The 14843-nt window shown below is 42.9% G+C and overlaps 1 protein-coding gene across 3 annotated transcripts in view; it reads left to right on the top strand.

Annotated features, from left to right (window-relative positions):
• Nucleotides 1–8141: 8141 nt before the first annotated feature.
• The window catches only part of adam12a (ADAM metallopeptidase domain 12a), a 166141-nt gene continuing 159439 nt past the window's right edge, over nucleotides 8142–14843 (top strand). Inside the window, exon 1 of one of the 3 annotated variants that reach the window (XM_072666631.1) lies at nucleotides 8142–8497. In XM_072666631.1, the coding sequence (XP_072522732.1) occupies nucleotides 8392–8497 (106 nt within the window). In that variant the 5' untranslated portion in view covers nucleotides 8142–8391. The remainder of the gene's footprint in view (nucleotides 8498–14843) is intronic. The other 2 variants (XM_072666630.1, XM_072666629.1) reach the window with 2 other exon arrangements.

Raw genomic sequence — 14843 nt, 5'->3', positions numbered from 1 at the left:
ATCAAATTCTTCAAAATTTAGTAGAAAGCCTTCTTTCCTAGAAAGTAGAGACAGTTACTCCAACAAAGGCAGGATCAACTCAAGAAATAATGAATGAGCAGGTGTCCCAATACTTTAAAAAAAAGAGAGAAACAAGAACATTCTTACGGGGAAGAGAATAGGAGGGTATGTATATATCAAAACAAGGTTTAATTGAAGTACTTTGATCATTTATATTGGTCCACTTCTCAAAAACAGACAATATTCATGAAATTGTTAACAAGACTTGACGGATGAACATTTACACACTCTTAACTATCCACTATGCCACTATTATTATTACCGCCATTACCCATCATTGCTCTCATTACTCTGACCATCACTACTGTGATTATATTAGTTATACTATAATAATTGTGATTATTGTATTATGATATTATGATGATATCAGCACACCTGAGCAGTAGAACAGTCTTATGCAGTGGTTCAGTGACTTTATCAATAATTAATAAATAATTCTGATCAGAGGAGGACGGGTCGGCTCCCCCTTGTGAGTCTTGGTTCATCCCAAGGTTTCTTCCTCCAGCTCTGAGGGAGTTTTTGGCTGGGGGTCTTAGGTTTTCATGTCTTCTTATGTTGTTGATTTCTTGTCTTTTTACTGATTACTGATGCTGTAAAGCTGCTTTGTGGCAACGGCAAGTGTTAAAAACGCTATACAAATACATTTGATTGGATTTGATTGGACTCAGCCTTCTGTATCTATCCTTAAGACTCCAGTTCGTCCCAAGAAATACATCTTCCCTCCAGGCTCCTGCTGAAAATCACACTCCGCTCTTAAAAAGAAGCTGCTACTGTAGATTCAAATTCTCCTGCCGATGGTGATTTACTGTGTGTGCACTAGAACCACTGTCTGATTGCAGTTCATCGAGGTTTCCTCATCCATCTCTCACCTGTACAGAGCTTCATCTTTCTAAAAGCCGTGGGGGAAGCGCTCTGCTGCTGGATGGGCTGTGATTTTAAACCCAGTAGTTTTATATCCAAATACTTCTGCCCTCTTTGAAAATAATGGATGAGGAATAACTCCACTTATTAATGCATTCTTTTATAGCACTCGAGTGCACTTGTACATGTAAAACCACACAAAAGGAGCATAATGACCACTTCTCTCCAATTTCCATGCACAGAGCAGCACTGTGCTTCATTGTTGGCATATTTCTTCGCAGTGGGCCGCAGCTTACGGATAATATAGCTCTTTATGTGAGCGTGTGTGTGATTGTGTGTTTGTGTGTGTGCGTGTGTGCGTGTGTGCGTGTGATTGTGTGTTTGTGTGTGTGTGTGTGCGCTGTGTAGCTTCTGAATAATGTGCAGTGCCGACGCTGACATCTGTCTGCTTTACGCCTGCATTGCTGGCCATGTGGGGCCGTGTGCAGGGCAGATGAACAGCAAATGCAGCAGAACCTCCACAGCTGACACTGCTGGGGCCATGTGACGGCCTCTCTGACCACTGACAGCCTCTATATAGCTTATTATGCTAATAACAGAGTGACCAATGTGGAAATCTAAGATATTCCAGATAGCCCATGTATCTATATATAGATATATGTATAAATGTATATATCATTTCTGTATATTGGCCTATATCAGATTTCCATATGGGAATGGTTTATCTGATCAATTGCACTCCTTACCTTAAATGTGGTCAATCTTAAGCTAATATTATATCATATGAGATATGGATCAGGTGTGTTGGAGCAGGGTAAACAGGGTAAATGTGCAAGACAGGGTACTCCAGGGTTGGGAACCAGTGATCTATACACCGCATTTCCAGTGTACAGTACACGCTCCATCCTCAGGGGGTGGGCTCTGTGTTCTCCAAGATCCCTACAAAGGGGACGGGACATGTCTTTTACAACAGTGGTTCTTAACCCCGGTCCTGAAGGACCCCCTGCCCTGCGTTATAGTGATTTTCTGCTCTAGCACACCACCTTCAACCCAGGAAGGGCTTGTTAATTAGCTGATTAGCTGTGTCAGGTGTGTTGGAACCACTGGTTTAGACAATGACCTCTGGATTTGAACCCAGATCAGGAGCCTGAGTTGGGCCTAGTGTTAGTTAATGTGGTGGAAGTGAGTTGGACCTAGATCTCTAGCCAAAACTCTTCCCAACACCCTAATAGGTCCGATACGGTTGCTGTTGGAAGATTTTACTCATTGTAATAATATAACTGGCAGGACAGTAAGACCTCAGGGAATCTGCTCAAAACCCATTATCACTGACTGACTGCTGATCATTCAAGTGTCATTTTAATCAGTACCTCAGTTATGCCAGCTGATTGAGATCGGTAGGAGGTCACAGTGGCAGTCCTAGCTTGTTTGACGCTCTGGGTGAAAACACCCAATGTATCTCTAAAGATTAAAAATATATGGACAAAAGTATTTGGACACCTACAGGAGCTTTTATGACTTCCCATTCTAAACCCATAAGCAGTATTAATATGGAGCTGGTCCTCCTTTACTCTAAGCTCTACCAGCAGCAGCAGGTCTGGAGCTCTGCTGCAGTTACTGAGTCAGTTGGAGGCTTTTCTGCACTCTGCTCTGAGCTCAGCACTCGGCCCTGACCCCGCTCTGTAACTTTACGTGGTCTGACAGACACTCGGTGGCTGAGCTGCTCTCTGTGGTTCAGTGAGATCTTTAGAACCACCCATTCTTCCACTAAGGCAGACTGGATGGTTTGTTGGTGCTTGATTTTATAGATCTATGGCAATGAGACTATATGAAACATCTGAATGTTTGGTTTGTCCCAATACTTTTTTTTTTATATAGTGTACAAAATATCAGCACCATATAAACTAGATGCCTTTTAAGTTTTGCACATGTCACTTCATGGTGATGGAGAGAGTGAGCAGCTTCAAGTTCCTCGGTGTCCACATATCTGAGGATCTCACCTGCTCACTCAACACATCACACATCGTCAGGAAGGCTCAGCAACCGGCCACAACAGCTCCTCTGCAACTTCTACAGGTCCACTGTGGAGAGCATCCTGACCAGCTGCCTCACGGCCTGATGGTGGAATATCTTTGCAGGGCCTGCAGAGAGTGGTGAAACTGCCCAGTACATCACTGCAGCTGCCCTCCTCCCATCCGTTCAGGACCTCTACAGTAAGAGATGTGAGGGGAAGGCCGTCAGCATCTCCTCGGAGCCCACTCACCTCAGCCAACTCCTGCCCTTGAGAAAGAGGCACAGAGCAAGAACCACCAGATTTAAGGACCTTTTCTTCCAGCTGTTAAACTGTCTCACCAACAACACCAACCCCAACCTGAACACACACACACACACACACACACACACACTGCTATTGATTATTCTTCCTTCCAGTTCATTTACATGAACATTTAAGACATTTAGCAGATGCTCAGATCCAGTGCGGCTTACAAAAGTGATCATGTTGGGTGGTCTCTTATTTTCTTCCTGAGCTGTATTGTCTGTCCCCTGTCCCCTGTCTTCTCTGTTGTCCTTGCACTCCTGCACTATCATGACCTTAACTATTCTGCAGCAGAGACGTAGCCTATGAGTGTTTGCCTGTCCTGTACAGCCCTGTATTGGTATAAAAACAATAAAGTTACATTAATATCAATAGCTATTAGGCTAGTCAACCTCTCACTGTCCCCATTTTGCTTTACGCCAGGTGTTTAGTGTTTGCGGCACTACGACTCTAATGAAGCTCAAAAGTCAGCTCAGACGTCTGTGTCCCCTTTGTGTGATCCAGGCTTAGTCACAGTGATCCAGATCCGGAGCAAAACTAACGAAGCAAACTTCAAACAGCAGATATGTCTTGACTCATCAAATCAATTTGAGGTACGAGGGGAAATTGTGTAAATTTGATTTCTCACTGAAGCGTCTCTTTCAGCGTGGGCAGTGATTGGATTAGAGCTGTGAATGTCAATGTGTGTGCAGTGTAACATATGGATGCCCGATTTCTATATAGCCTTAAATTACTTTGAAGAGGAAATGGAAATGTTAACCTCTCTCTCTCTCCTAACTCTCTCTCTCTCACACACTTTTTTTTTTTCCCTCTTGCACATGCATACGCTCACTTGGAGGCTCCCCGAACACCTCAAGCAGAGGTAATGAGCTGTCAATGGCTGTGTTTGAATAATTAACCGAATATTCAAAAGCAGCCCGACCGAGTGGGGAAGACACACAGAGCCCAGGCTGTGAGAGCATGTGAGATATGCACTGCGCCAAAATCCAATATTCTGATTCAGACCCACAGCTCATTCTATTTCATTTTCAGAAAAGCAGACCTACATTAGAAGGCCTCAGAAATCAATATGGACGAACTCTGTATTCACTCATGCAAACAAACAAGGCTTTCTTTTTCTGCAAGATCTCAAAGACCCTCAACCTGACGATCAGTGACACCCTGCTAGGCCTGAAGCACCGAGCTCACAGATAAATCAGCAGCATTGTGGCATTAAAGAGATATTTTGGAAAAAAAAGAAGAAGTGAAAAATCAAATTTATACCAGTTTTCTTGATCTGCCCACATGGTTGGTGTCTGATATCTGCTTCGTCAGGAGTTATAGGCTAATCAAGGCTAATATTTAATATAAGCTTTCATACAGGCATACAGTTACAAGCACAAGCTAAGCCAAGCTGCCTCAACCTGCATCTAGTTGTTAGGTATCCAGTAATCTCGAATAGACTTGCTTATATGGTTTTAGGGCCCTTCTTTCTAAAAGTTAATATATTTAAATGGACTGGCCACCGCTGACCACCTGTTTTTTATCCTGTTGTGCATTTGAACCCATAAGTAAGAAAGGTAGGATGGTAGGAAGGCCCCGAGTCGAGTCCGAATTGAAGCGCACAACAAATTTGATCATTGGAGGCATGGCCTCCACAAGACCTCTCAAGGTGTCCTGTGGTGTGTGGCACCCAGACTAATGTTAGCAGCAGATCCTAGCACCTAAGTAAGTTGTGAGGTGGGGCCTCCAAGAGCATCAATGAGCCTTAGGTGCCCATGACCTGGTTGGTTCCCTATTTGGAGAACCTTTGGTAAGTACTGACTACTGCATACTGGGAAAACCACTCACCCTCAAGACCTGATGCCTGATGATGTTTTGTAGATGTCCTGACCCAGTCGTCTAGAACATCACAGTTGGGTTCTTGTCAAAGTGTCTCAGATTCGGACTGTAGGAAGGTAGGAAGGCCCCCAGTGGAGTCCGAATTAAAGCGCAGTGTCCTAAACTTCTTAAAAGTGTATGTACACACCAATCAGCCATAACATTAAAACCACCTGCTTTATATTGAGTACGCCCCTCTTGTGCCGTCACAACAAATTTGATAATTCGAGGCATGGCCTCCACAAGACCTCTCGAGGTTTCCTGTGGTGTGTGGCACCCAGACTAATGTTAGCAGCAGATCCTAGCACCTAAGTAAGTTGTGAGGTGGGGCCTCCAAGAGCATCAATGAGCCTTGGGTGCCCATGACCTGGTCAACGCTCAAAAGGTGGTCCCCTTTTTGGAGAACCTTTGGTAGGTACTGACTACTGCATACTGGGAAAACCACTCACCCTCAAGACCTGATGCCTGATGTTAAGAACCAGTTGGGTTCTTAGAGTCTCAGATTCTGACTGTTCACTTGCTGCCTAATATATCCAGCCCTTTACAAAGCCCTTGGCTATGATTGGGGTGAAAATGCTGACCTAAAATATTGAGAAGCTCTGCTTGTATTGGCTAGTTTACAGAACTGTGACAGCTGACAGTCGTATAGCTTAGCATAGCTGTGGTTATGGACCAGACCCTCCGTACTTGATGGCGATGGTCAAAAACCGATCTGCACCAAGAGCCCTTCCAGCTTCAAGTACGGCTCGGCTCGACCCGCCATCCTTTAAGATCCACGGAAGACGAGCGTCCAGGCGTTTTTCTGCATTAGCTTTTAGCATGTTTAGCTTTGCTTCCATATTCTCCTGAAGTAGCCATTGTGTTTTAGCTTCAAAAAGCTTTTCTAGTGGTCAAAAATCCAGTTCAAGACCAGTGTTTGCTGGTTACCTGTTTAATATGGCCCTATTCTGGTAAGCTAACCAGCTAATGACCAGCATAATGTATGTTGTAATTGATTTTGGTCATGCTGGTCGACCCCCTTGATCTTACTGGTCATGCTGTTCATACTGGTTGACTAGCTTGGCCGGGTTGATCATGCTTGTAGACCAGTTAGACCATCAACCTTACAGAAACATACCCTATGCTGGTCAGGAGCTTAGCTAGTCAACCAGCAGGGGTGTGTGTAAATGTTGGGGGTGTAAATAAAGCGAGTCAAGACTGTGATGTAACAGTTTTGGGGTTTCGGAATCGGCCCGTTTTGGTTCTACTGGATGTTCTTTTGAAGAAGAAGCAACAATGTTTGAGGTTCATCATTCAACCCTACCTGGATAAACACAGTTAAACATGCTGAGTGAAGAAATGCTAACAGATGATGCTAACACAGCTACACGCTTACAGCTAGCAGTGGGCTATAGATAGCATGGTACTTTGAGAACGTACTGTTGTCTTTGTGATCGGTTAGGCCTTAATCACTACTCTGCTGTTACTGGTACTGACCTATGAGACTGCAGCCTTCAGTTTCGGACACAGCCGAAATAATAGTAATGAGTACTAGCAGGGGACGCAGTATGCTAATGAGCTCAAACAGCACCTGCTGCCACGTTGTATCTGACAGGGTCATAAAACGCTCAAAGTTCGTCATTATTAACCCTCTCTGCCTGGTATGCCATTTAATGTCATCAATTAATTGATTAATGAATTAATTCGGAATGTACACTTTATGGACAAAAGTATTGGGACACTTGCTTATTTATTGTGTCTATCCTTTATTGAGCTTATCCTGCTTATGTTGGAGCAACTGTCTCTACTGTCCAGGGAAGAAGGCTTTCTACTATATTTGGGACCATTGCTGTGAGGATTTGATTGCAATCAGGTCAGGCTGTTGGATGATGATCACCACCCCACCTCATCCTCCACAACTCCCCAACCCATCCCAAAAGTACTGGCAGGAGGCACCACCATCATTCCAGAGAACACAGTTCCTCCACAGCTCAATGCTGCTGGGGGGCTTTATACCCCTCTAGCCCACGCCTTTCAAGCCACTCATGGAGGAGAGGTCTTTTAGACAGGGTGTTGTAGGGCAAAATAGTCCCCCAAAGATTAAGATTTACCATTACCCATTATTAAAATTCAGAGGACGTGTGTGAGTTGACCGGTGTCTGTATTTGTACTGTATTGACCCAATTCACCACTCACACCTAGGGGTAAATTTAGCATGATCAGTTCACCCACAGAGTACAGCAACACCTGAAGCACCTGGGAGTTTTGCTCGGCATATTTGCTTCAACTACTTGAAAACTGCATTCTAACTACACTCTGCACTCTGATGCAATCAAATCCTCATAGCAATGTTCCAGCAAGCACCATATAAGCTTCCCAGATAAAGGTGCACGTATTTGTCACTGTACAGTGTACAGCGAAATGTGTCCTCCGCATTTAACCCATCTGGTAGTGAACACACACACACACACACACACACACACACACACACACACACACACACACACACACACACACATGTGTTAGGGGCAGTGAATACACACACACACACCCAGAGCGGTGGGCAGCCAACTCCAGCGCCCGGGGAGCAGAGAGAGGGTAAAGGGCCTTGCTCAAGGGCCCAACAGTGGCAGCTTGCCGAGCCCGGGAATCGAACCCACAACCCTGTTATCGACAGCCCGGCGCTCTAACCGCTGAGCCACCACTGCCAGATGGGTGGAGGCTGTTACTGCAGCAAAGAGTACCACTAACTCCTAGATTTCTGAAGGAACGTTGGCTAAGAGAGGTGTCCACATACTTTTGGACATACAGTGTCCCACTATCTTCCATCATTAGTTGTTGTGGGTGAATCGGGAGGCGCTAGGACCATGCAGCTCAGCTCACCCTCAACCCCCCCCCACCCTCCACACACTCCCCCACCCCGTCTCCCTCCCATTTACCCCGGGCAGCACGTGCTCGCTCTCAATTCAACACTTTGTTCGCTGCAGCGCTGCTGACCTGCAGCTCTCTCTGCAGGAGCAGCTACAACCCCTGCGCTCGCGCTCCAGCAGCGCTCCCAGCTCCCCCACTCTTTCTTCACCTCTCTCTCCCGCCGCGCGCTCTCTCTCTCTCGTGCTGGGGGAAGTTCGCGTGCAGGCTGGACTGTAGTAGCTGACCGTGCATGTGCTGGAAGTGTGTAATGTGAGCAGCGCTGCAGCTGTTGCTCGGTTCACTATGATGAAGATGATGATGATGATGATGATGATGATGAAGAAGAAAGTTGAAGTGCTGTAGCCGTGAGTGATCCGCCCGGTCAAACGCCGCACGCGGGCAGAATGTGGGCACAAACGCGGAGGTCCAGCTGCGCGCGCCTGACCGCTCTGCACCCCCTTCTTCTGATGCTCTTAGGCGCGTGTTTGGGTCACAGCCTGGACGACGGAGGTAAGAGTTATGCGATGTTATGTGGAGCGCGAGCCCCCAGGTCTGCTGTGATAACAGGTTATCACACGCAGCAGAGCTGGGTCTCGTGCACAGTGTGTTTTATATGGTAATGGAGTGATTATGAGTTATGTTGTATTTAATAACAGGGAGATAATGGACTGTGTAGTTTGGTTATAAGTTGTGTTGTGATAATGAGTGATGTTATTGATAGTAAGTTATGTTAGTTATAGTTGATAATGAGTTATTGTAATAATGAGTGATCTTGTGGTGATCTTGTGATGAGTTTTTGTGATAATGAGTGATCTTGTGATAATGAGTTATTGTGATAATGAGTGATCTTGTGATAATGGTGTAGATTGTGATAATGAGTTATTGTGATAATGGTGTAGATTGTGATAATGAGTTATTGTGATAATGAGTTATTGTGATAATGGTGTAGATTGTGATAATGAGTTATTGTGATAATGGTGTAGATTGTGATAATGAGTTATTGTGATAATGAGTTATTGTGATAATGGTGTAGATTGTGATAATGAGTTATTGTGATAATGAGTGATCTTGTGATCATGAGTTATTGTGATAATGATGTAGATTGTGATAATGAGTTATTGTGATAATGAGTGATCTTGTGATCATGAGTTATTGTGATAATGGTGTAGATTGTGATAATGAGTTATTGTGATAATGAGTGATCTTGTGATCATGAGTTATTGTGATAATGGTGTAGATTGTGATAATGTGTTATTGTGATAATGAGTTATTGTGATAATGGTGTAGATTGTGATAATGAGTTATTGTGATAATGGTGTAGATTGTGATAATGAGTTATTGTGATAATGAGTTATTGTGATAATGGTGTATGTTGTGTATTATAAAAGTGATGAGTGCTGTTGTTTGATAACTTATGTTTTATGTTGAGAGTAATGTCAATAATTGCAATTTGTGTATGGTAATGAGGTGTTTATGGTAATGAGTTTGTTATTTGAGTTATGGCGTGATAATGACATGTGCTGTGTATCATAAAGTGATTATCAGTACTGTTTGATAGTGAGTTATGTTGAGTAAGATATCTGGGGGGGTTATGAGTAATGTTTTTTGAATATGAGTTACACTGGTAATAAAATATGTTGTGTATAATAACGAGGTGTTTGAGTGATATTGTGATAATAGTGTATATTGTGATTATGAGTGATATTGTGATAATGGTGTAGATTGTGTATTATAAAAAGTGATGAGTGCTGTTGTTTGATAACTTATGTTTTATGTTGAGAGTAATGACAATTACAATTTGTTTATGGTAATATGAGGTGTTTGAGTTGTGTGATATGTGATAATGGCGTATGTTGTGTATTATAAAGAAGTGATAATGAGTATTGTTAGTTATGTTGTGTAAGATAACTGGGGGAGTTATGAGGTATGTTTGATAAGTTACACTGTGGTAATGAGTTAGGTTGTGTATGATCACGAGGTGTTTGAGTTATATTGTGATAATGAGGTGTTTGAGTTTGTTGTGTAGGTAATATTGTAGTAATGGAGTATGTTGTGTATTATAAAAAGTGAGAACTGTTGTTTATAGCAAGATATGTTGTTTGATGTTGTGAATAATGTCAATAATTACATTATGAGTAATGTTTTTTGAATATGAGTTACACTGGTAATGAAATATGTTGTGTATAATAAAGTGAGTTTGAGTTTGTTGTATGAGTTATATTGTGATAATGAGTGATATTGTGATAATGGTGTGTATTTTGTATTATAGAAAGTGATGAGTACTGTTGTTTGAAAACGAATGTTGTGAATAAGGACTGACAATGTATGATAATGAGGTGTTGTTTGAGTTACATTGTGGTAATGAGTTACGTTATGATCATGGCGTATGTTGTGTATTATTATTATTCAGTGATAGTATGCTTTTATGTTGTGTAAGATAACTAGGGACTTATGATTTATGTCAGTTGATAATGAGTTATATTGTGATAATAGGTGATATTGTGATAATGGTGTATATTGTGATAATGAGTTTTATTGTGATAATGGGTGATATTGTGATAATGGTGTATATTATGATAATGAGTTATATTGTGATAATATAACTATATTATTGATATTGATAATTGTGTATATTGTGTATTATAAAAAGTGATGTTTGATCACTTATGTTTTATGTCGAGAATAATACCGATAATTACAATTTGTGTATGATAATATGAGGTGTTTGAGTTTGTAATTTGAGTTATGGCATGATAATGATGCATGTTGTGTATTATAAGTGATAATGAGTAATGTTAGTTATGTTGTGTATGATAACAAGGTGTTTGAGTTTGTTGTGTCAGTTATATTGTAATAATGAGTGATATTGTGTATTATAAAACGTGATGAGTACTGTTGTTTGATAATGTATGTTGTGAATAATGACTGACAATTAATGTATGGTAATGAGTTACGTTATGATCATGGCGTATGTTGTGTATTATTATTATTTAGTGATAGTATGCTTTTATGTTGTGTAAGATAACTAGGGACTTATGATTTATGTCGTTTGATAATGAGTTATATTGTGATAATGGTGTATATTGTGATAATGGGTGATATTGTGATAATGGGTGATATTGTGATAATGGTGTATATTGTGTATTATAAAAAGTGATGTTGTTTGATCACTTATGTTTTATGTCGAGAATAATACCAATAATTACAATTTGTGTATGATAATATGAGGTGTTTGAGTTTGTTATTTGAGTTGTGTTGTGATAATGATGCATGTTATGTTTTATGTTGTTGTGATGGTGAAGTTTGCTCTGATTGATAAACTGATTGCAGGTTATGCTGTGATGATGAGTTGTGTTTGATAACGAGGTGATTAATAACAGTTGTGCTGGAGCCTTGCGCTCACGTTTCTAGGACTAGTCGATGTATTTGCATTTGTGAGTCTTCGATTAAACAACAACCACTTGAATCTGGAAACGTCTCTCTTTTCTGGCTCTGCAGCGAATCATGCAGCAGGAGCGGCTTTTAATATACTGCACTTCTGATTTCGACGTGATGTATTATATTGCTCTTAAGTGCCTTTGAACAGAGTCGCTGAATACGCCCTGCCGTGGTTCATATTTATAGGCAGCGCTCTACATAAAGGGATATTTTGACAGCCTTATAAGTCAGCTGGGCTGACAGGCTTTTAAAAATACACTTAAAGAAATGCTGGAAATTATTATGTTGTCATTATTATTATTATGTTAATGATGTGTACAGTGCAGTGACCCTCAGCTGGGTGGCTTGGCCACATTGACCCCAGCTTGGATGCCATGGAGACTGCACTATACTACAGTAGGGAGGTCCTAGTCATTCCCCAGGGTGTTTGTGGTCACTGTCACTTTCCACTAGGAAATATAAAGGTAAGGATGTCGGCACACTGCTGTCAGGATGATCCAAACCGGGCCTTAAATAGTTACTACAAGCGAGTGTGTATTAGGATTAGGTTTCTAGTGGCTGAATGTTGTACAGCTGTTCGTGCATGTTGGGATTTGGGAGCTGCTCCAAGTGTGTCTCCACTACACCCTGCAGACTAAGGGCGCTGCAATACTAGCCTATTGCCGTGTGTGTGTGTGTGTGTGTGAGTGTGTTTTTGTGTTTACTTTGTTTTTGCTTGCCCTGATTGCTCTGTGATGTGTGTGATTGGTTAAGCACCACAAATGAAAACAAGCGGGCCGCCGAGGTCACTCCCACTGCTCTCTGTGATGGATGTTTATGTCTGAATTTAATAATGGCGTGCTGTTGTGTCCCAAAGCTCGGGTCCCGCAGGTTAATTCCTTGTAGGACGAAATTAATCGTTTGAATGCAGCGCTTTATAAAGACGCCCCGAATGCATTAACAGTGGTGACATTTCTGTGGTGAAATGAAAAGTCCACCTTGCCTGGCCGGCCTGGTAATTATTTGAGGCTGCTGGAGAGGAGGACACTAATGAACGGGGATGATTACGACAGCTGTGATGGATTAATCAAGTGTGCCACTGACGTTCATGCTCGATCAGCCGGAATCATGCGGATCACGGAGGGGCAGAAAGTTGACGCTGAGACGGTTAGAGGGAGGTGGGGGTAATGGGTTAGTGGGGGGGGGTGAGTAGATGGTCAGTGGGTGGGACGTTGATTGATTAGGGGATCAGTAGATGGTTAGTGTGTGTGGGTGGAGCAGAGGTTAACTGATGGAAGGGATCAGTGGATGATGTGTGTTGGGGATGAGAGCTGGGGTTGATGGTTTAGTGGAGGATCAGTGGATTGTGAAGTGAGGGCTGTTATTTGGGGGATAAGTAATGGCTAACGATTAAAGGGATCTATAGATGATTAGTGTTTGCGGGGGAGTTGACTGATTGGAGTTAGTAGGGGATCAGTAGATGGTTAGTGAGTGTAGTGAGTTTAGGGGGGCAGGGGGTTAGTGATGGGAGGGATCAGTGGATGATGTGTTGGGGATAAGAGCTGGGGTTGATGGTTTAGTGGGGGATCAGTGGATTGTGAAGTGAGGGCTGTTGATTGGGGATAGGTTATGGTTAATTGGGGGTTGATTGATTGAAGGGATCTATAGATGATTCGTGTTTGTGGGGGAGTTGGCTGTTAACTGGGAATCAGTAGATGGTTAGTGTGGGGGCAGGAGTTTAGTGATGGGAGGGATCACTAGATGGTGTGTGTTTGGGGATGAGAGCTGGGGTTGATGGTTTAGTGGGGGATCAGTGGATTGTGAAGTAAGGGCTGCTGATTGGCGATACGTTAATGGTTAATTTGGGGGGTTTGATTGATTAGAGGGATCTATAGATGATTAGTATTTGTGGGGGGTTTGCCTGATTGGCGTTAGCAGGGGATCAGTAGATGGTTAGTGTGGGGGGCAAGGGTTAACTGATTGTGTGTCAGGGGGAGGAGAGCTGGGGTTGATGGTTTAGTGGATTGAGAAGTGTGGGCTGTTGTTTGGGGGATACATTAATGGTTAATTTGGGGGTTGACTAAAGGAATATGTAGATGATTAGTATTTGTGGGGGGAGTTGACTGATTGGAGTTAGCAGGGGATCAGTAGATAGTGTGGGGTCAGGGGTTTAGTGATTGGAGGGATCAGTAGAGGTGTGTGTGCTGGGGTTGATGGTTCAGTGGATTGTAAAATGAAGGCTGTTGATTGGGGATATGTTAATGGTTAATGTAGGGGGTTGATTAGTTAGAGGGGAGGGGTCTATAGATAATTAGCTGGAGCTAATCAGAGCTGAGAATGAGGGTTAAGTGGGGATAAGTAAATAATAAGTAGGGGTTGATTGAGGTTAGTTAGATCAGTATACGGTTATCTGGAAGTGATTGGGGCATCAGTGAAGTTGTAGTAGGGGTTAGTTGGTTGGTTGGGGTTGATTGTTTGGGGTTAGCGAGGAATTAGTAGATGTTTAGTGGGGGAATCGAAGCATGGGTTGATTGTTTGGGGTAAGCGAGGGATTAGTAGATGTTTAGTAGGGTAGTTGGAGCAGGGGTTGATTGGTTAGGGTTAGCGAGGGATTAGTAGATGGTTAGTTGGGGGGTTGATTGGTTAGGCTCAGTGTATGGTTAGTGTGTAGGGGCTGGATCCAGGGGTTGATGAGTAGGTGGTTAATGTCAGGGGTGGGATCAAGAGTTGATTGGGGGATCAGTGGAAGGTTAGTATGGCGGTTTGAGCAGGGGTTTGTTGGTAGGAGGGATCGGTAGATAGTGTTTGGGTAGAAGCAGGATTGATTGGGGGATCTGTAGATGGTTAGTGTGTGGAGGTGGGAGCTGGTTGCATGTCTGTGTATGTGTGTGTGTGTGTGTGTGTGTGTGTGTCTGTATCTGTGTGTGTGTGTGTGTGTGTGTGTGTGTGTGTGTGTGTGTGTGTGTGTGTGTGTGCTCATTGAGTGTAAAGGTGTGATGGTGCTGGTGTATGTGGGTGGGTGGGTTTGTGTTTACGAGAGGGTGTTGGGAACCTGTTCGAAACAGGTGTGGAAGATGAGAAGTGGAGAGTGTGAAGAGAAATGCTCTCTTGAGAACGTTTGAGGGGAGGATGGAAAAGCAACCATAAAAAGCAAGGCGAGATAAGAGAGTGGGAGAGGGGGCTAAAGCAGGAGACCAGAGATTAAAGAGGTAGTTCGGAGAAAAATCAAATTTACAGCTTATTTTTTACCCAGTGTTTTGTTTTACCCAGTCTATCAGCCTATATGTGCTTGATGCCTACAGTTTGCTGCTTTGGCTTTGCTGCAATGGAGCTCTATATAGTGAAGCTAGTACAAGCAGTTCTCCGGTTCTCCCGCTGGTAAAACAGAGCGTTTCAGTGAGAGTTTTATAAAGGGTCAGATATTATGGTCTGTTTTCAG

Source organism: Salminus brasiliensis, chromosome 22, assembly GCF_030463535.1.
Source record: "Salminus brasiliensis chromosome 22, fSalBra1.hap2, whole genome shotgun sequence".
In the NCBI taxonomy this organism is placed as follows: domain Eukaryota; kingdom Metazoa; phylum Chordata; class Actinopteri; order Characiformes; family Bryconidae; genus Salminus; species Salminus brasiliensis.
This window is presented reverse-complemented; position numbering and strand designations above follow the sequence as displayed.